The 20,568-nt window shown below is 66.1% G+C and overlaps 2 protein-coding genes across 3 annotated transcripts; one reads left to right on the top strand and one right to left on the bottom strand.

The window, feature by feature from the left end:
* Nucleotides 1–185: 185 nt before the first annotated feature.
* Nucleotides 186–5,767, bottom strand: GTSF1 (gametocyte specific factor 1). 2 transcript variants are annotated; one of them, XM_054183278.1, is made up of 7 exons: nt 5,596–5,767; nt 4,572–4,698; nt 4,397–4,486; nt 4,235–4,310; nt 2,465–4,119; nt 1,496–1,587; nt 186–486 (listed from the first exon to the last, which is right to left on the bottom strand). In XM_054183278.1, the coding sequence occupies exons 1-5, from the start codon at nt 5,686–5,688 to the stop codon at nt 4,044–4,046; spliced, it is 462 nt and encodes a 153-aa protein (XP_054039253.1). In that variant the 5' UTR covers nt 5,689–5,767; the 3' UTR covers nt 186–486; nt 1,496–1,587; nt 2,465–4,043. The 2 variants fall into 2 exon arrangements, with proteins under 2 accessions (XP_054039253.1, XP_054039254.1); XM_054183279.1 differs by lacking the exons at nt 4,235–4,310; nt 4,397–4,486; nt 4,572–4,698; nt 5,596–5,767 and adding an exon at nt 914–1,023 and having other exon boundaries at nt 2,465–2,756.
* A 431-nt stretch (nt 5,768–6,198) lies between these two features.
* NCKAP1L (NCK associated protein 1 like) lies at nt 6,199–18,202 on the top strand. The gene is made up of 31 exons (XM_054183247.1): nt 6,199–7,828; nt 8,093–8,203; nt 8,541–8,633; nt 8,736–8,792; nt 8,876–9,018; nt 9,131–9,221; nt 9,307–9,444; nt 9,527–9,575; nt 9,734–9,890; nt 10,486–10,542; nt 10,855–10,951; nt 11,216–11,325; nt 11,524–11,656; nt 11,768–11,849; nt 12,143–12,201; nt 12,647–12,792; nt 13,113–13,245; nt 13,365–13,484; nt 13,997–14,136; nt 14,294–14,425; nt 14,533–14,751; nt 14,886–15,016; nt 15,103–15,200; nt 15,457–15,550; nt 15,656–15,738; nt 15,876–15,956; nt 16,182–16,275; nt 16,437–16,553; nt 16,842–16,951; nt 17,049–17,138; nt 17,643–18,202. Exons 1-31 carry the CDS (start codon nt 7,307–7,309, stop codon nt 17,766–17,768), a joined length of 3,813 nt encoding a protein of 1,270 aa, XP_054039222.1. The 5' UTR covers nt 6,199–7,306; the 3' UTR covers nt 17,769–18,202.
* Nucleotides 18,203–20,568: the final 2,366 nt, after the last annotated feature.

Here is a 20,568-nt window from a genome sequence, read left to right as displayed (position 1 = left end):
ACCCCCCCCCCCCCATTTTTGGCCAGCGTCCCAGGCAGCCTGGGGACACCCTGACATCACTCGGGGACACCCCGCCGTCACTGGGCTCCCACCCCCTTTTTTGGCCCTTTTCGGTGTCCCAATATGGTGTAAAACACCCCCGTAACGCGGCCGTGATTAACCCAGAATCAAGCGGGGGGGGGGCGTTTTGAGGCTAAAACCAGTCGTTTTAGTGCTTGTGTGGCGAGTGGGGGCGGGGGGCCGGACGCTGCCCAGCCCTCCTCACCCAGCCCCGCTGTTTCTGGGCATTTGTTGTTTTTCCGCTTAATTTCCTGCGGCGACGAGCACGCACCCCCCCCCCCCCCCCCCCATCACCCCGCGGTGCTGGGGACGAACCCAGGAGGTGCCCGCAGCGGGGCAGGATCCGTCCCCCAGTTGAGGGCCTGGGGGGGGACACAGGGCGGGGGCGAGAGCCAAACCTCGGCGGGAGGGAGGGATCCCCGTGAGCTGCGGAGATAAAAAGCGAAAAAAGTGTAAAGATCTACCCCAAAAAGGCTTCACGGGGTGCGATTCCCACCAGGGCAACCCCCCCGGGGCTGGAGTGCTGCTGAGGGGCAGGGAGGGGACGAGGCTTCTCCAAACCGCCCCCCCCCCCCGGTGACTTCAAAGTCCCCGGCGAGTCGAGGCCTCGGCGCAGCCATTTGCCCGCGATGGCCAGACGCTCGCCGGTTCCTGCCCTCTTCCTTTTCCTGCCGCTTTCGGACACAGTTTGACAGTAAATGTTGTTTTTTTGGTTTTTTTTTTGTGTTTCCCCCACCCCCCCGCCTCCCCCCCCCCAGCAGCAGAGCAATGCTGGACGTTGAATCACAGCTGGTTAAAAACGAGGGGAATTTTGGTGGGGAACTGGTGTGACTGGGGGAGAGCCGGTACTCACGGCTCCACGTGGCACCGGTCACCCCAGCCCGCGCTGGAGGGGGGGGGTCTGGGGCAGGCGCCCCCGGGTTGCACGAGGGTAGGGGGGGTGACACACGGGATGTTTCATTGCTGTGTGCGGAACAGAACAGGGAGAAGCGGTTAAAGCACACGGGGCGAGACCAAAAAGGCCTAAAATCACCCCAAAAAAGCGTAGCGCGGAGAAGCCCCGCGACACGGCGGGACCTTCCTTGGATGGAGGGGGAGCCAAGAGCCACCGTCCCCAAAGCGTGGCTGTGCCACGGCAGGGCTGGACGCCGCAGGGGACGCTGGAGGTGACATGTAGCTGTGCCACCACCAAAAAAAAAAAAAAAAAAGAAAAAAAAAAAAAAAGGGCCGGCTTTTCCCTCTTTTTGAAGGAAAAAACCCGATGGCTCCCACCCAGGGAGGGCTCCGCGCTCTGGGATCCCCGACCGCTCTGGACTGAGAGGGGAAAAAAAAAAACCAAACCAGCAAAAATAGGTGGAAAAAAATGGGGGGGGGGGGGCGCACGGGGAAACGCCTGTCGTTTCCCATCCGGAAAATAAAGCAACCTCCAACCTACCCGGCTGGATCCACCCTCCTCCGAGGAAAAAACTGCCGGCAAAGTGTTGCGAGGCCGTTGTTGGCACGGTTCGAAGCACACATGAAACTGCTCTGGAAACCACAGGGGAGAGATGTCAGGCGAAAGCCGAAGCAGTCAGAGGCTTTTAAACAAGCTGGAGGCAACAAAGCCGGAGAAATTCCTCCTTAACCCTTTGCGGAGCAAGGCGGGATTGGGATGATTTTCCACCTGGGGCGGCGGGGGGGGAAGGAAAGCCGGGGGAAACGTTTTTGGTTTGGCGGCGAAGAGGAAAGCGGGCACCGCTGCGGAATTTGCGGCCAGGGAGGATGCGCGGAGAAAGCGTTTCACCCAGATAAATCCAACGGGCGTCCCGATTCTCCGCGCTGAGCCGGAGGGGGATAAAACCCCTTTATAAATTCAATAAATGGGTTTAAAATAGGGTGGGTGGAAAATAAAGCAGCCTCGGGGAAAGGTTAGTGCTCGGGCTGTGGAAGGAGCGGCCGGAGCGAGACGATTCGCGTTCGGGCTCCGGATTGGAGCTGGAGGGAGGAAAAGCGTCTCCCAGATGGGCCGAGCCCAGGATGCGCGGCTCCTGCCAGATGGACGGGAACGGGAGTTATTAGTCGCAGGAAAACCGCTCCGCAGCTGCATTTCTGGCACCGGCGCGAGAGGAATTAATTGCAACACCAGATCACTCCTCCTCTGCCCGGCCAGGAGGGACCAACGCGACCCCGCCTGCGCATTCCCCCCCCACCACACCGCCAGCCGCCGCCGGACGGGGAAAAAAATATATATCTGACCTTCCTGTGAACCACTGGGAAAAAAAAAATAAAAAAAAAAAAAAAAAAAAAGGAGGTTTTACCCCCCCCTCCAAAGTCGGCGGGGTGGGGGGGGGGGGAGGCTGAGGAGCGGGGCGGGCAGGGAGCCCGGCCGGGGATGACACACGCGGTTCCCATTTCCACACGTTACCGCCCCAAATCCGACGCCTCCTCCGAGCTTCTCCGCAGCTCCCGGCGCGGTGGGGGCGCTGGGGGGGGGTGGTCCCCCCGCACCCAGACACGTCCAGCTGGAAGGAGAAGGGGAGAAGGAATTAACTTGGGGGGGTTGGATTGGGGGATCCCCCCCCCCCCCCATTCCCAGCGTGACACTGGGGTTAAGAGCAATTTGGGTGTGACGGGTGTGTGTCACTGCCGGGCTGGCGGGGGGGGGGACACAGGGAATGGACAGTGTGACACATATTTTGGAGGAATGCAGAGGGCGGGGGGGGGGGGTTTAATGAGGCTCCCCCCACCCCGGGTGGGGAACCCACGGCCCAATGCCCTGCGACACAGCCCGAGCACGAGGCGCCCGCCTTGCGCAAGAGGCACAAAAATAGCCCCTTCTGAGCCCAAAATCTGGGCAGTGCCCGCCTGGAAACGCCTGTTTTGGTGGGAGAGGGACGGAGCGGGGGGGCACCCCCCCAGGCACCGGGACCAGGGCGGGTTTGGGGTCACCTTGAGCCGGTTTGGTCACACCGAGTGGTCCCGGTCGTCCTCTTTGTTGCTGTCCCCACCACAACCTGAGTTTAGGGGTGGTTGGGGGGGGACAGCAGGGCTCCGGGGGCCTGGGGGGACGGGGACAGGGCACAGGCAGGGCAGGGGGTTTACGGGGACACACTGGGGGGTGACAGGGACACACTGGGGTGGTACAAGGACATGGGTGAGCCTAGGGGTGACAGAGACACACTGGGGGGGGGGGGGTGACAGGAACAAGGGCTTGACGTGGGGGTCTTGGGGATACACTGGGGGGGTTATGGGGACACACTGGGGGCAGTGACAGGGACATGGGCTGGCCCAGGGGGTTATGGGGATACACTGGGGGGGTATGGGGACACACTGGGGGGAGTGACAGGGACGTAGGCTGGCCCAGCAGGGATACAGGGACATACTGGGAGAATACAGGGTCACGGGTGAGCCGAGGGGTGGTGGGGACCCTCTGTGGGGGGGTGACAGAGACAGGGACTGGCCCAGGGGGTTATGAGGACACACTGGAGAGGTTACAGGGACACAGACAGGCCCGGGGGAGGTGACAGCCCACTGCTCTGGAGCTGTTGCCCCCGTCCCCTTCATGGTGTTAGAGCCCCCTCAGAAGAGGGGGGGGCAACATGCCCTGTCCCCAACCCGTCTGTGCCACAAGGGACGGGGCCAGCGTGGAGGGTGCTGGGAGCGCAGGCAGGGAGTGTGGGGGGGAGTGGGGCAGGCTGGGCCCCACGCCGTGCCCACGCCGGGGGTCCCCACCCCACAGGGTCCCTTCTGGCTTCCCTGGGTGACGAAACACCACACACACTCACAGGTATGTGACAGGCATTTAAAATTTGTACCGTGCATTTAAAATTTATAATGTACATATAAAACCCGTGCGTAAAACCCTCCCCCCCCCAGCAGCAGCAGCCCAGGGGGCCCCGTTTCGCATCCCCCCCCTCCCCAGCACTGCCGTTTTCCAGGTTCTGGGGGAGAAACGAGTTCTGCCCTGGTCCTGCTGCCACCATCCATGGTCCCTCCTGTGCCCGTCACTCCACACCCGCCGCCCGGTGTCCTGCGGCTCTCCCACCTCTGCTCAGGTTCACGGGTGCTGACGGGGCAGAGCTGGGGGGCAAGAGAGAACCAGGGGTGTTGGTGTGGGCAGCACCCCGGGGGGGGACACACATCCCTGAATGTGGGCACCCAGGGAGGGGACATCCCCGGCCCTGTGGCCTCCTACCTGTGGCATGGGAGCAGCGGGTTGTTCGGCTTGATGTTGAGGATGAATGGCGGGGCGTCCTCCAGGTTCTCCAGCTCTGCAAAGGGTGAGGAGTTGGGGACGTGGCAGCCTTGGGGTGACACGGTGGTGGGGAGCACTGCTCGGCACCCGTGGGACACTCACCAGCCTCCCAGTCCTCCTGGCATGGAGGGGGCTGCCAGGTCGTGGGGACCTCCGTCTGCCTCATCCTGTTGCCGATGGACGCACTCATTTCTGCGGGGACCAAGGGGACAGTTGTGTCGGGGGGCACAGCGGAGCACAGCCACCAGGGTGGTGAGGGGGGAGGCCCACGCTGTACCATCGGGGAGGTCGAGTTGGAACTTGTTGGGGCAGGAGGCGACATGGCTTTGCAGCTCGGCCCGGGGCACCCGGTGCGTGGCGTTGAAGGGGCAGGTGGCCAGCGTGCGGGCCACCTGCGGGTTGTTCTGGGGGGGGCGAGGAGAAGCAAGAGGCGCTGGGTTGCGGGGGGAGGCTCTGCCTCAGAAATGGCTGACCCCTGGTCCCCCAGCGGGCCCCAATCCTGGTCCCCAGTAGGCCACAGACCTAGTCCCCAGCAGGTATCAGACCTGGCCCCGGCCACCAGTAGTCCCCAAGCCCCCACAGACCCCAACCCCGACCCCCAGCAGTCCCCAAGCCCCCACAGACCCCAACCCCGACCCCTAGGAGTCCCCAGGCCCTCGCAGATCCCAACCCTGGCCCCCAGCAGTCCCCAAGCCCTTGCAGATCCCAACCCCGGCCCCCAGCAGTCCCCAGGCCCCCCTAGGTCCCAGCCCCCAGCAGTCCCCAAGCCCCTGTAGGTCCCACTCCCAAATCCAGCAGGCCCCAGGCCCTTGTAGATCCCAACCCTGGCTCCCAGCAGTACCCAAGCCCCAGCAGATCCCAATCCCAGCCCCCAGAAGGCCCCAAGCCCCTGTAGGTCCCAGCCCCAGATCCAGCAGCCCCCAGCAGGCCCCAACCCCGGCCCCCATCAGACCCCAACGGCAGCCCCCAGCAGGTCTTGGACCTGTCCCCAACACCCAGCTCCTTGAAGGTCCCAGCCCCGGCCCCCAGCAGGTCTTGGACCCGGCCCCCAGCAGGTCTCAGACCTGGCCATGGCCCCCAGCAGGCCCCAGCCCCCCAGTAGGTCCCAGCCCCGGTCCCCCGCAGGACCCAGGCCCCCACAGGCCCCAGCCCCGGTCCCCCGCAGGCCTCAGTTCCCCGTAGACCCCAACCCCGGCCCCCATCAGGCCCCGGCTCTGGCCGCCAGCAGGCCCCCAGCAGGCCCCAGGCTCCCGTAGGTCCCGTCCCGTCCCCCCGCAGGCCCCGGCCGCGGCCCCGCTCACCCGCTGGCACTTGACGAGGTGGTAGGGCAGGCGGGACACGCGAATGAGGTGGCTCCTGTCGTAGGGGCACTGGGCGAGCTGCTCCCGCTCCATGGCGAGCCCGGGCCCGGCCGCTCGGCGCTGTGCGTGCGGGCTCCCAACGGGTCTCGCGCGACGCCGCGTCGCCACGGCAACGGCGCCCGGCTTCCGGCGCGGCCTGCGCGGGCCGCCGCGCGCCGCCCTCGCCATGGCAACGGGGCCGGGCGGCCGCGAGGGGCGCCCGCGGAGCGGCCGCGAGGGCCCGGGCGTGCCATAGGGTGCTATAGGCGTGCTATAGGGTGCTATAGGGGCTCCTAGGAGTGCTATAAGGGTGCTATAAGGGTGCTATAGGGGCCGTAGGGGTGCCGTAGGGGCCATAGGGGCCATAGGAGTGCTATAGGGGCCATAGGAGCGCGATAGGGGTGCTGTAGGGTACGATAGGGATGCTATAGGGGCACTACAGGGGCCATAGAGGTGCTATACGGGTGCTATACGGGTGCTATAGGGGCCCTGGGGGTGGTATAGGAGTGCTATAGGGGACCAGACGGTGCTATAGGGGTGCTGTAGGGGCCCTGGGGGTGCTATAGGGTGCTATAGAGGACATAGGGGTGCTGTGGGGGTGATATAGGGGCCATAGGAGTGGTATAGAGATGCTATAGAGGTGCTATAGGGGTGCTATAGGGCCATAATGGTGCTATAGGGGCCCTGGGGATACTCTAGGGGCCATAGGGGTGCTATAGGGGCCCTGGGGGTGCTATAGGGGTGCTATGGGCGTGCTATAGGGCCCATAGGGGTGCTATAGGGGTCCCTAGGGGTGCTATAGGGGTGCTATAGGGTGCTATAGAGGCCGTGGGGGTGCTACAGGGGCCCTGGGGGTGCTATAGGAGCCCAGACAGTGTTATATGGGCCCCGACAGTGGTATAGGAGCCCTCAGTGGCGCTATGTGGGCCCTGGGCAATGCTATAGAGCCCAGGCAGTGTTATATGGGCCCGGGTGGTGTTATAGGGGCCCCAAGGGGTGCCATGTGGGCCCAGGTGGTGCTACAGGGGCCCTGGGTGGTGCTATAGAGGCCATCGGGTGCTATATGGGCCCGGGCGGTGCTACAGGAGTCCTAGGCGGTGCTATAGGAGCCCTGGGGGGTGCTATATGGGTCCGGGTGGTGCTATCGGAGCCCAAGCAATCTTATATGGGCCCTGGGCAGTCTTATATGAGCCCTGAGCACTGCTATAGGAGCATAGGTGATGTTCTGTGGGCCCTGGGCAGTGCTATAGGGGCCCAGGCAGTTACATAGGCCCCAGGAGATGCTATAGGAGCCTAGGTGGTGGTCTATGGGCCCTGGGTGGTGCTATAGGGGCTCTGGACGTGGTATATGGGCCCAGGCAGTGTTACGGGGGCCCTGGGCGGTGCTATATGGGCCCTGGGTGCTGGTGTGTGGGCCTGGACAGGCTTTTATAGGCCCTGGGTGGTGCTATAGGGTCCCGCACCATGTTATAGGGCCCTGGGCGGTGGTATAGGGCCTTGGGTGGTGTTAGAGGGTCCTGGGTGCTGTTATAGGGCCCTGCACCATGTTATAGGGCCCAGAACGGTGTTGTACGGGCCTGGTTGGTGCTGTACGGGTCACGGCGGGTGTCGCAGGGCCCTGGGTGCTGTTGTAGGGCCATGGCTGGTGCCATATGGCCCTGGCCGGCATAACATGGCTCTGGCCAGTGCCACATGGCGATGGCCGGTGATCCACAGTCCCGGTGCGGATGGCACGGCTGGGACTGGCGCTGTACGGCTGTGGCTGTACGGCTGTGACGGTGTCACCTGCCACAGCCGGCGTCGTATGGCTGTGGCTGGCGTCAGCGGGCCATGGCCAGCGTGGCACGACCACGGCCGGACCTGCACGTCCGTGGCGTCGCGCAGCCATGGCGTCAGGCACCGGCAGCGTCACGGGGTGGCGGCGGTGTCGTGGGGTGGTGGCAGTGGCGTCACGTGGCGGTGGCCCCAGCTCGGGCCCCAGCCCAGGAAGCCCAGGAAGGGGAAGTTGGGTGTCGGGGCCGCGGGGCCGCTCGGGAGACGCGGGGGACACAGAGTGTCGCCCACCCCACTCCCACCCCAGCACTTTGCCGCCATGTCGCTGCCCTCCATCTACCAGAACAAGTTCGCCGAGAAGCTGACGATCCTCAACGACCGCGGACGGGGCGTCCTCGTCCGCATCTACAACATCAAGAAGGTGGGTGTGGGGGCGGGGGGGCCCCCCAGATGCCTGGGTCCCCTGGGGGGGTGGAAGGGTTGGGGTACAGGACACGGTGTTCCCCTCCCCGCTCCCCCTCGTCTAATGGGGAAGAGCCTGGCTTCTTCCTGGAAGAAGGGTCTTGAAGAAAGGAGGCGGGAGGGGGTGGGATTGCTAGGGCAGGGGGGTCTGAGGGGGGCGTCTGAGGTCGGGGGGGGTTTTGGGGGGGTTCTGATGCTGGGGGCGGGGGTGGTGTCCCCACAGACCTGCTCCGACCCCAAGACGCGGCCGCCCTTCCTCAGCGACAAGGCCATGGAGCCCTCTGTCAAGTTCATCAACAAGAAGTTTCCTCACCTTGACGTGCGGAGCAGCACGGTGAGGGATGCTCTGCACGTGTCCCCTCTGTCCCCAACCTTCTGTCCCCCCCACCCCGCGTCACCCTCCCTGGCTGTCCCCTCTGCCCCCTACCCCGTGCCACCCCATCCCAGGTGTCCTCACCATCCCCACCCTGGGTTGTCCCACCATCCAGTGTCCGCACCGTCCTCCACGTGTCACCCCAGCCTGTGTCACCCCACCTTGTGTCACCCCCACCTGGCTTCCCCTCCATCCCCCTCCCTTGGTCATCCTGCCACCCCCTGCCCCATGTCACTCCACCCCAGGTATCCCCCCTGTGTCACCCCCACCCAGGAGTGTCCCCTCTGTCCCTTTGCAGCAACACCTGGGGCCAGTGCACAAGGACAAGGGCGACATCGTCCGGGCACTGGGACCCTTCTACCACTCCTTCCTGGACGTCCTGGAGTTCAGGGTGAGCTGGGGGTGATCAGAGAGGGGTTTTGGGGGAGCAGCGCTGGCATTTCAGACCTGGGGGGGACAGCAGTGACAAGACCCCTTGTCCCCTCCCTGCCAGGACCATGTCTATGAGCTGCTGAACACCATCGATGCCAGCCAGTGCTACTTCGACATCGTGAGTGGGGCACCGGGGGTGCCGGGGGGTACTTTGGGGGTGCTGTGGCTGTGCCCATGCCCTCATGGCTGTCCCCTCCCCAGCACGTCAACTATGACTTCACCAAGAGCTACCTGGACCTGGTTGTCACCTATGTGTCTCTCGTCCTGCTGCTGGCCCGCACCGAGGACCGCCGGCTGCTCATCGGCATGTACCACTGCGCCCACGAGATGAGCCACGGCACCAGGTGGGTCCGACCCACGGACCTGGGTGTCCCCACCGGGGCTGTCCCCACAGACCGTCCCCACTGGGGCTGGCCCCGAGGACTGTCCCCAACCCCTGTGCCACTGTCCCCACAGTGACCCCAGCTTTGCCCGCCTGGGACAGATGGTGCTGGAGTACGACCACCCCCTCAAGAAGCTGACGGAGGAATTTGGACCTCACACCAAGGTGGGATGGGGCTCCCCCAGCCAGCAGGGCCACATCCTGCCCTGAGCCATCCCACGGCCCCCCCTGATGTCCCCCTGTCCCCCAGGCTGTCACCAGCGCCCTCCTGTCCCTCCATTTCCTCTTTGCCCGGAGGAACCAGGGGGCCGAGCAGTGGCGCAGCGACCAGCTCCTCAGCCTGCTCAGTGCCGCCGGCACCATGCTCAGCCCTGCCAGCTCCGACACCGTGAGTGCCACCGTGCCGCGGGGACCTGGGGGAGCCTGGGGGAGGGCTGAGGACGGTGACATGGTGATACCTGTCCCCCCAGATGGCCTGTGAGTACCTGTCCCTGGAGGTGATGGAGCGCTGGATCCTCAGTGAGTCCTTGCGGTGGCCACAGGTCCCCAGCCCCGCGTGGGCACGGGGTCCCCAGCCCCTCAGGGGCAACCTGGCTCCCAGTTTCGGGCCATCCCCCTGCCCACTGCGGGGCCAGCAGCATGGGCAGCCCCTGCCCGCCTGACGGCTGTGCCCGCAGTGGGGTTCCTGGTGTGCCCGGGGGCGCTGGGCTCGTCCCCGCAGTGCCTGGAGCTGTGGCGGCTGGCGCTGCAGGGCTCGCTCTACGTCACCCTCCTCCGCGACGAGGCCCTCCAGGTCCACAAGGTCACCGAGGAGCTGCTTGGCAGCCTCAAGGGGTAACGGCCGTGCCAGCGCTGGGGCTGTGCAGGGTGCTGGGAGGCTGCCACCAGGGGTGGCAGGGGCTGGGGGGCTCTGCCAGCAGCTCTGCTGGGTGGCAGGGGCTGCGCTGGGTGCCAGGAGACTTCAAAGGGTGCCAGGAGGTTGTGCTGGGTGCCAGGGGCTCTGCCAGGGGCTCTGACAGAGGCTCTGTGGGGTGCCTGGGGGTCTCCTGGGTGCTGTGCCAGGTGCCAGGGGGGTGCCAGGGTGGGTGGCAGGGGTTGGGGGGCTTTGCCAGCAGCTCTGCTGGGTGCCAGGGGCTGCGCTGAGTGCCAGGAGATTTCAAAAGGTGCCAGGAGGTTGTGCTGGGTGCCAGGGGCTGTGCCAGAGGCTCTGAGGGGTGCCTGGGGGTCTCCTGGGTGCCGTGCCAGGTGCCAGGGGGGTGCCATGGTGGGTGGCAGGGGTTGGGGGTCTCTGCCAGCAGCTCTGCTGGGTGCCAAGGGCTGCGCTGGGTGCCAGGAGACTTCAAAGGGTGCCAGGGGCTGTGCCATGGGCTCTTCTGGGTGCCGTACCGGGTGCCGTGCCTGGCACTGCCCTGCCATGGCTCTCTCGCAGGTACGGGAAGCGAGTGGCCGATCTCAAGGAGTGCAAGGAACAAGCCGTGGCTCACAGGTTGGGGGACAGTGGGTCTGGGGGGGCTGGGGAGGGTCCCAGGGATCCTGGAGAGCTTGGAGGTCCCAGGGCATCCCAAAGGATTGGAGGGTCCTGGGGGTCCCATGAGTCCCAGAGAGCTGTGGGGGCCCCAGGGGCTCCTGGGGGTGCCAGCGCCCTGGGGGGGTGTCTGGGGTGCCCAGATCAGGTCCGCACTGGCCCCATGCTGTAGCCCCCATGTGCTGCCTGCAATGTCCCCACTGGGTCAGTGGGGTGGCTGGGGGGTGGTTGGGTGGCCCGGACCCTGACCCCCACCCTGACCCCCCCCTGCAGCGGATCCCTGCACCGGGGCCGGCGCGCGTACCTGCGCGGGGCCGTGCGGGAGCTGCAGGCGCTGCTGGAGGATCAGCCCGGGCTGCTGGGACCCAAGGTGAGCACGGGGGCAAGGGGGGTGGGGGCGGGGGGACAGGGCTGGGGGTGCAGGGGGTGGGCGCAAGGGCTCTGCATGTCCGTGGGGGTGTGAAATGGGTGCAGGTGGGGTCTGTGGGGGGGTACGGCCTGTGGCAGCCCGGTGCTATGCGGTGCCAGTGCCCAGGGCCATCGGTGCGAGCCCAGGGCCATTGACGCCAGCCTGGTGGCAGTGCGTGGTGGCAGCACCCCGTGCCTGGTCCCCTCTAACCCCGGCTCTGCCCAGGCCCTCTTCGTCTTCATGGCGCTCTCCTTCTGCCGGGATGAGGTGAGCTGGCTGGTGCGGCACGCCGAGCACGTCACCAAGACGAAGACGCCCGAGGACTTCGCTGACAGGTTGGCACAACGGTGCGCGGGCACTGGCCCTGTGCGGGGGGGATCCGTGCCCGTGGGGGGCACCCCCAGCCGCAGGCAAGCTGGTCTCATGGTGGGGATTGCCCTGGGGAAACGCCAGGGTGCCAGGGGCGCAGTTGGCACTGGGGGGACTTCGGGGGCACAGCCAGGCCTGGCTCTGACCGGTGGCTCCGGTGGCAGCCACGTCGCGGAGCTGCTCTTTCACATGGAGCAGCTGCGGAGCCTGGTGCGGCGGCAGGTCGGGGTGCTGCAGCGCTACCACGTCCAGTACCTGGCCCGCTTCGACGCCCTGGTGCTCAGCGAAGTCATCCAGGTACGGCGGGACACTGGCAGGGGCTGACCCGTGTCCCCCGTTGGGCCTTCCCCTGTCCCCTGTGCCTTATCCTGGCTGTCCCTCATCCCGTCCCCATCCCCGGCCCTGCAGAACCTCTCTGTGTGCCCCGAGGAGGAGTCCATCATCCTGTCGTCCTTTGTCAGCTCCCTCTCGGCTCTCTCTGTCAAGGAAGGTACGGACTGTGTCCCCCCCCGACATGTCCCTGGCACTGCCCAGGGACTGATGTCCCCCCTGCCCCAGGCGCCCTGCAGCAGTCCTGGACCGTGCTGGGAACCCAGGCGTGGGCATGGCGGGCGGGCAGCGGGTAGATGGCAGCTCCTGGGGGTCCGGTGGGGTAGGCACTGCCACCCCAGACTGGCACCCACCAGACCGGCACCTCCAGGACCAGATTAGCACCCCCAGACTGAGAGTCCGCTCAGCCCCCTCCCCACCGCTGCGTCTCCCCACGTTTCTGTTTCCCCACAGTCGATGACAAGGAGCAGTTTGATTTTGCACCGCTCCGCCTGGACTGGTTCCGGCTGCAGGTGCTGTCGCTGTCCTTGTCCCTGTCCCCATCCTTGTCCCTGTCCCCATCCCAATCCCCATCTTTCATCCTGTCCCCATCCTGATCCTCAGCCTTGTTCCTGTCCCTGTGCCAATCTCCTTCCTCTCTCCCCATCCCTGTCCCCAGCCCCTTCCCTATTCCTGTCCCCAGCCCCTTCCCTATTGCTGTCCCCATCCCTTTCCCTGTTAGTGTCCCCATCCCTTTCCCTGATACTGTCCCCATCCCCTTCCCTATTGCTGTGTCCATCCCTTTCCCTGTTACTGTCCCCATCCCCTTCCCTATTGCTGTCCCCATCCCCTTCCCTATTGCTGTCCCCATGCCTTTCCCTGTTACTGTCCCCGTCCCCTTCCCTATTGCTGTCTCCATCCCTGTCCTTGTCCCTGTCGTCTTCCCCTGCCCTGCCCCTGAGCCCGCTGCCCCCCCAGGCCTACACCAGTGTGGCCAAGGCCTCCCTGCCGCTGGGCTCCAACCCCGACGTGGGTCGCGTCATGAACCTCATCGTCTTCCACACCAAACTGCTGGACTCCCTGGAGGAGCTGCTGGCCGAGGCCTCCGACCTCTCCGACCTGTGGTGAGCGCAGCCGCCCGCTCTGCCTCAGTTTCCCCACAGTCACGGAACGGGGGTCACCCTGGCTTGGGGATTTTTGGGCCACATCCTGCACCCCAGCACACACGGAAAGGTGCCCATGTATGCTGGGTGAGAGGTGTGGGAAGGGATGGAGGTGGCTGTGGGGGACATGTCACCCATGGGAGAGGTTGGGCGGACATACACATGGATGTGGGGACAGGGACAACACACGTGTGGCACAGGAAAAGCGTTTCCAGAAAGACAAATCCCCTCTCCTGCTCTCCCTGCCCCCTTCTTCTGCCCCTCTGCCCCCACCCCTGCAGTTTCTACCCTCGCCCTGTGGAGAAGATGTTTGTGGCGACGATGGAGGAGCCCTCAATGCTGCGCTACAGCATCGCCTTCCCTCTGCTCTGCAGCCACTTCTCCCGCTGTGTCCACCCCATGTGCCCGGAGGAGGTGGGTCCTGCTGCCCGGGGGGACACAGGGACGATGGCAGCCTGGAGGCAGCTGGTGGCACACTGCAGGTGTGGCCGTGGTCCACATGGCATGATGGTGTCATGGCTTTCCCCCCACAGTATCCCCACCTGAAGGCCATTGCGCTGGGGCTGTGCAACAAGTTCCTGGAGGAGATGGCCCGTCAGGCCAGCGCCTTTGTCATGGATGCCTGCGCCGAGCAGCACAACCTCAGTGAGCAGGTGAGGGTGGCACCTCTGGGGCCTCTGAGGTCTCCATGACCTTGAGGTCTCCATCACCTTAAGGATCTCTGTAGCCTTTGGGGTCTCCAGAGCCTCCGAGGTCTCCATGACCTTCAGGATCTCTGTAGCCTTTGGGGTCTCCAAAGCCTCTGAGGTCTCCATGACCTTAAGGATCTCTGTGGCTTTGGGAGTCTCTGTGGTCTCTGTAGTCTTTGGGGTCTCCGTAGTCTTTGGGGTCTCCATGGCCTCTGTGGCTTTCAGGGGCTCCATGGCCTTTGGGGTATCCTGACCTCTGTGATCTCTGTGGCCTCTTTGTCCCCTTGGCCTCCTTGGCCTCCATGTTCTCCTGTGGCCTCCATGTTCTCCAAAGCCTTGGGACAGCTTGGGTGGGAAGACCTGGCAGGGTGTCCCTCCAGTTCAACCTTGGGGACGGTGGCCTCTGGTCCTGGAGGCCCCATTTGGGCTGTCCTGGGTGCCGTGGCTGGTGGTAACGCACTGCCCGTGGCCGGCAGCTGCTGCCCAAGCACTGCGCCTCCACCGTCAGCAAAGCCCGCAACAAGAAGACCCTGAAGCAACCGGCCAAGAAGGGGGAACCCGAGCGGGACAAGCCAGGGGCCGAGAGCCAGAGGAAGGATCGGACCCTGACCACCAAGTGAGAGCCACCCGGGGCTGGCGAGGGTGGGCTGGCGGGGAGCGGTGGCCACCGGACATTGGGTGTGGGCAAGGCATGACGTGGGGACATGGTGTGACAGTGGGGTTGTCCCCACGGGGCCGCGGGGTGGCTAACGGCTTCTGTCCCCGCACCCCAGCATGGACAAGCTGCACCTGGTGTTGGCCGAGCTGTCCCTGAGCCTCAACCACGTGCCCAACTTCACCGTCTTCGAGCACACGGTGACACCGGCCGAGTACCTCAGTAGCCACCTGGAGACACGCTTCACCAAGTAGGGACCGTGCCAGGGACACGGGACATGGCAAGGGTGGGCTGTGGGCGCTGCCGGGGAGGGGACACAGCCACGGCTCTCCGGACAGCCCCCTCCTGTCTCTGCAGAGCCATCGTGGCCATGGCGGGCTACAGCCAGGCCACGCAGGAGGTGGCCCGTCCCTCAGAGGTGCTGGTGGGGCTGAGCGCCTACGTGACCTTCATCCAGTCGCTGGGGCAGTTCGTGGGCTTGGACACGGGGCGCATTGTCCGCAGCGTCCTCCTGCAGCAGACGCAGCCCCGCGACGCCGCCGGCGAGCAGACGCTCACCACCATCTACACCAACTGGTGGGTGCCCTGCTGGGACTGGCACCCTCCTTCCCTCCTGGGAGGTGGCCCTGCAGTGCCGTGGGTCCTCATGCCCTGGGTCACGGTGCCGTGGGTCCTGTTGCTGGGTGGTGGCAGCAGCTCGGTGTCCACAGGTACCTGGAGGCCCTGCTGCGGCAGGCCAGCACGGGGGCCATTGTCCTGGCCCCCGCCCTGCAGGCTTTCACCACCGTGCCCCGGGAGGGTGAGCCCCCCTTCAGCGCCGCCGAATTCTCCGATGTCTCGGGTGAGGGACGCGGGGACGCTGCGGCGGTGGGGGATCATCACCCCCCAACCCCGCTGATGTCCCCGTCCTTGTCCCCCTCCCCGCAGAGATGAGGGCGCTGGCCGAGCTCATCGGGCCGTATGGGATGAAGTTCCTGAGCGACAACCTCATGTGGCACGTGGGCTCCCAGGTCACCGAGCTGAAGGTAGGGATGTCACCAGGGTTGGGGGACCGAGACCGGGATCAGGGGGCTGGGGACCAGGGTTGGGGTGCTGGCACCAGGTTCTGGAGGTGATGTGTGACAGGGCCACCCCAGGGCCACCCCAGGGACCATCCCAGTCCCCTGGCTGGCCCCTGGGCTTACCGGCCAGATGGGCAGAGGGGCCGGGATGCCTGGGTCGCTCCTGGCTGGCTGCGGGCTCGCCGTGTCTCCGATGCCACCAGCCTCGTGTCCCCCGCAGAAGCTGGTCAATGAGAACATGGACACGCTGGTGCAGCTGCGCTCCAGCTCCTGCAAGCCTGAGCAGATGGCAGCTCTGCTGCCCCGGCTGACCTGTGAGTTTGGGGATGAACTGGGGACACGGAGGGGAAGCCTGGGACTGGGATGTGTCCCCACACGTGTCCCCACGTGTGTCCCCACTGACCCCACTCCTCCCGCAGCGGCCGAAAACGTCCTGAAGCGCATGACCATCATCGGGGAGATCCTGAGCTTCCGCGCCATGGCCCAGCAGGGCCTGCGGGAGGTGAGTGCCCCCCACCCCACGGGACCCCCACCTCAGAGGTCCCCCACCCCACGGGACCCCCCCGCCCCGCAGGACCCCCACCCATAGCCACCACAGCGCCAGGGGTCAGCAGCAGCCCCGTGAGCTTCTCTCTGCAGGTCTTCTCCCACCACTGCCCCTTCTTGATGGGCCCCATCGAGTGTCTGGCGGATGTTGTCACCCCTGACACCGACATCCAGGTGGGCACGGAAGGGGACGGGGATAGGGTGGCACCTGCAGTGCTTGGGGCAGCTGTCCCCAGGCAGGGCTGTCCCGTCCCCGCATTGCGTGGCACCGCATGGTACTACGGGGCACTGTGTGGCGTTGTATGGCACCTTGTGGCATCACGTGGCATCGCGTGGTCCTCCGTGGCCATCTGCGCCCCGTGTCCCCAGACCTGAGCCTGCGTGTCCCTGTCCCCCCAGGTCACCCTGAGCATCTTCGAGCTGGCCTCGGCCGCGGGGATCCCCTGCGAGGTTGACCCCGCCCTGGTGAACGTCCTCGCTGGCAGCAAGACAGGTACCGGCGGGTTCTGCTGGGGTCACAGGGACTGTCCCCGAGATCCGTGACCCTGCCACGGACCCCCAGCCCTGCTCACCTTCCCCCACCCGGTTCCACCTCCCTGGGACCCCCAGGGTCCCCTCTCGGACCCCATGTAGTGTCACCTCCCTCCCTGGCAGATGGCTCGTCCCCGGAGGAGGACTACAAGGTGGCCTGCCTGCTCCTGGTCTTCGTGGCCGTGTCCCTGCCCCTGCTGGCCTCCGACCCGGCATCTCTCTACAACACCGAGATGGACGGTGAGGCTTGGCCGCGTCCCTGGCAGCTTTGTCCCTGTGTCCCCTAGTGCTGGCAGTGTCCCCATGACCCAGACCCCCACAGTGTCACACTTTGTGTGTGCTGGGACCCCTGAGGTCATCGGTGCCCCGTAGCCGCAGCTGAGGGATGGCAGGGACAGCAGGACCCAGGGCTGGCAGGGCTGGTGCCCCATAACTGCAGCCAAGGGAGGTGGGCACGGTGGAGACCGCTGTCCCCAACCTACTTGTGTCCCCAATCTACTGCTGTCCCCAACCTACCTTTGTCCGCAGGCTACAACAACAACATCCACTGCCTGGCCAAGGCCATCATCCACGTGTCGGCCGCCCTCTTCACCGTCCACAACAAGAACATCGAGACCCACCTGAAGGAGTTCCTGCTGGTGAGAGCAGCTGGGGGCCATGGCTGTGCCTGGCCGGGGGTGGGCACCCTCCCGGGGTGGGCGCCGTCCCCAGCACTGATCAGGATCCGTCCCTCAGCTGGCCTCCGTCAGCCTCCTGCAGCTGGGCCAGGAGACGGACAAGCTGCGAGCCAGGAACCGCGACTCCATCTCCCTGCTCATGCAGCTGGTGAGTGACGGCAGAGCCCCGGCGCTCCCCGGGGTGGGCTGCGGGTGGCCCCAGGTGGGCTGTGGGTGTCCCCGGGGCGGGCCGTGGGGTTCTCCTGGGCGGGGGCCACATCCCAGCTCCGTGTCTCTGCTGGTCTCCAGCTCTTCCCGGGCTGCTCCAGCCCCACGAGCGCAGCCAGCTCCGGGTGCTCAGCCCTTGCCCAGCTCTCCTTGGGTCTGGGGGGGCTGAATCCAGCTCCGACACCCCCGGGGAGAGGCTGGGCTGGCCGAGCGGAGTCGGGGGGTGGGGGGGGTGGGATTGGTATTCAGGGAGCGCTCGCCCTGCTGCAAAGCAATTTAAATGCAAATATTTCAATCTGGAGTTGGGGCACATGAGCCATCCGGGGAGGGAGCACCCAGCGCTGCTGGGGAGGGGCCGGGGGCCCGCTCCCCTCTCCGGGGGCGGTGGGGAAACTGAGGCGGAGGCGGGGGGGGCTGCTGACGTTGTGTGACTCCCCTCTCTTAGATCGTGGCGGAGTCGTCCTTCCTGACGGTGGACATGCTGGAGACCTGCTTCCCCTACGTCCTGCTCCGCAACGCCTACCGCGAGGTGTGCCGGGAAAACCTGCTCAGCAGGGGCCCCTCGCACTGAGCCCGGCCCCCGCCTCATCCCCCCCCACCCCGACCCCAAACCCCTCCAACCACCCTGCCCCGGGACCCCAGCGTCCTCCCTCGACCGCTGGATGCCACCGCGGTGTCCCCAACTGTCCCCGTCCAGCCGTTGCCACCTTCACTTTTCCCCCCCCGCCCCCGACGGCTGCATCCGACTCGTGGCTGGGGGGGACCCAGGGAATATTCGGGGCCGGCTCTGCCCCAGCACCCCAGGCTGGGTGCCCGGCCCCGTGTCCCCAGCAGAAATAACCCTGTGGGGGCTTGTTGGTGGGGGGGTGCTGGGGGTGCTGGGGTCCTTGGGGGGCTGGGACACGCAGGGACTGGAGCTGCCGGCAAGATTTACCAGCTTTAATTAAAGCCGCCGCTTCTCTTGGCAACGATCCTGGCCAGCCCTGTGCCTCAGTTTCCCTTCTCCCGCCCGGCCGGGGCTATTTCAAGTCACGTTTTATCTCTACGCCCCCCCCCGCCCCCGGCCCTTTCCTTCGTCTCAGGGTGTTTATTTTTCTCCCGTGCAGCATCTTGGGGGAAAATTAATGGGGCGAGGGAAGGAGGCGGCAGGGCGGCCGTTGCCATTCCGCTCACGGCCGGCTGCTCCGGGATGAGTCACCGGCCGTGCCGAGGAAAGGGGGGGGGACAACGGCTGCCGCGGCCCTGAGCCCCCTCCCGGAGCCCCTTCGGCACAACCCGGCAATAGCGGGGCTGGGGGAGGCCGAACGTGCCATTGGCTGGCCCCCAAACCCAACCGCGATGGCATGGCCGAGCCTGAGCGTGTGTCCGCCTCGTCCGGCACTAATTGCTTTATTAATTCATCCGGGGTTGGGGGGGGGGGGTTGGAGGAAAAAAAGCCTCCGGAGCAGGCTGGGCTCCCCCGCTGCCCCCCTCCGGCTGCGCTCCCGGGGGGCTGAACTCCCCCGAATTAACGCCCAGAACCTGCTGATTATTCCAGATTGCTGCAAAAGTCTATTTTCGCGCTCATCAATCACGATATTAAGCGGTAACGAGCTGCTCCCCGCCGGCAGCGCCGCTTTGTCTCGCGCGCATCTCAGCCCACGGCCTCTCCCGCGCCCGCCGCCCCCCCGCGCCCCCCACTTGGGGGGTCTGTGTGTCCCGTCCTCCCCCCTTCTTTGTTCAAGTCGCTGCTCCCAGCCCACCTCTGAGCCCCTTCCCCCCTAAAAGTTTGGGGACCCCAAAATGTCCCCAGCGGGGGGTATGGGAGCTCCCACGCCGTGTGCTGGGGGTCACAGCCCACCTCGCCTACCCCGGCATCCAGGTGGGGGTCCCATGGGTGCCCCCCACACCCTGCACCAAAGCGGGGGACACCCATGGGGGGATCACAGCCCCCTTTTTGGTGGCTAAATGGCTGCAGCCCCGGGCAGCACCCATGGGTGCTCACCCGCAAAGGCCGGGAGGTGACACAGCCTCCAGGCGGGGACACAGCTGAGCCGCTGGGGACAGCGAGACAAGGTTGGGGGGGGCTTGGGGATGGCACCCTGGGGTGGGGGGTCCCCACCTCGTCCCCCCCCCCGATGCCGGTGCGGCGGCGGTGGGTGCTGCTCACACCTACGGCGTTACATAAAGGCTTATTAATATTCCCCGGGGGCTGCGGCTCGGCGCGTGCCGTGGGAGGCAGAGCGGGTGCTGCCGTGTCCCCCCCCGCCTGCGGCACCCCAATATCCCCCCCCATGTGTGCCCGCAGCCCCCCAGGCCCTCGGCTCCAGCCCTGGCACCCCAAGTTTCCCGAGCCCCCCAGGCCCTTGGCTGCGGCCCTGGCACCCCGAGGTTTCCCGGTGGGATACGGGTGCAGTGGGGGGGACAAGGTGTGTGGGGCAGGGACGGGGGGTGTCCGTGAGCCTGTGGGACGGGGTCACCGCAAGCTCAGGCTGCTCCCAAACCCCCCCGCACCCCTCAGCCCGGGGGGGCCATGCCCTAATAGGCCCAGCAGCCCCCCCCCCCCCCGCCGGGGTTTGGGTAGGTCCTACGATAAGTCGGGGCCTGCCCGTGGCTGGCGGGAGGGGACGGTCGCTGGTGTCCTTGTCACCGGCCTCGGTGACGTGTGACGAACGGGGCAGGTCTCGGCAGGGAGCGGGGCTGGGGGAGGTGGGGGTCACGGTGCCCCGCGCCCCAGGCAGGCTCTGACCCACTGCTCGGAGAGACCCCCAGTGTGGCATGTGGGGGGCACTGGGCCAGGGGTCCCCATGGGGGTTCTGGGGTACCTGTACCCCCCAGCTCTGTAGGGGTCCTGGGGTACCTCTCCCATGGGGGTCCTGGGGTACTTGCCCCCCCATAGCACCATTGGGGTCCTGGGGTACTCCCATGGGTCCTGGGCTACAAGCCCTGTTAGCCCCACGGCGTCCTGGGGTACCTTCCCTAAAGGTCTTGGGGTACCCCCCCCCAACCCCCAGCACCAAAGGGGCTCTGGGGTATCCCCCCCATAGGGGTCCTGGGGTACCCGCACCCCCCAGCTCGATAGACGTTGTGGGGTACCTGACCCATAGCCCCATGGACTCCTGCGGGACCCCCGTAGGGGTGCTGGGGTACAATCCCTAATAGCCCCAGGGGGTCTTGGGGTAACCCTCCCCTGGGGGTCCTGGGGTACTTGCCCCCCCCCGCACCATGGGGGTCCTGGGGTAACCCCCAGGGGTCTTGGGGTACAACCCCTAGAGCCCTATGGGGTCCTAAGGTACTTGCCCCCCCATGTAGCCCCATAGGGGTCGTGAGGTACCTGACCCATAGCCCCATAGGGTCCTGGGGGAAGCCCCAGGGGTGCTGGGCTACAAGCC

This window comes from Rissa tridactyla, chromosome 24, assembly GCF_028500815.1.
Source record: "Rissa tridactyla isolate bRisTri1 chromosome 24, bRisTri1.patW.cur.20221130, whole genome shotgun sequence".
NCBI classification, from domain to species: Eukaryota; Metazoa; Chordata; class Aves; order Charadriiformes; family Laridae; genus Rissa; species Rissa tridactyla.
Note: the sequence above shows the minus strand (reverse complement) of the source record. Positions and strands in the feature narration are given on the sequence as shown.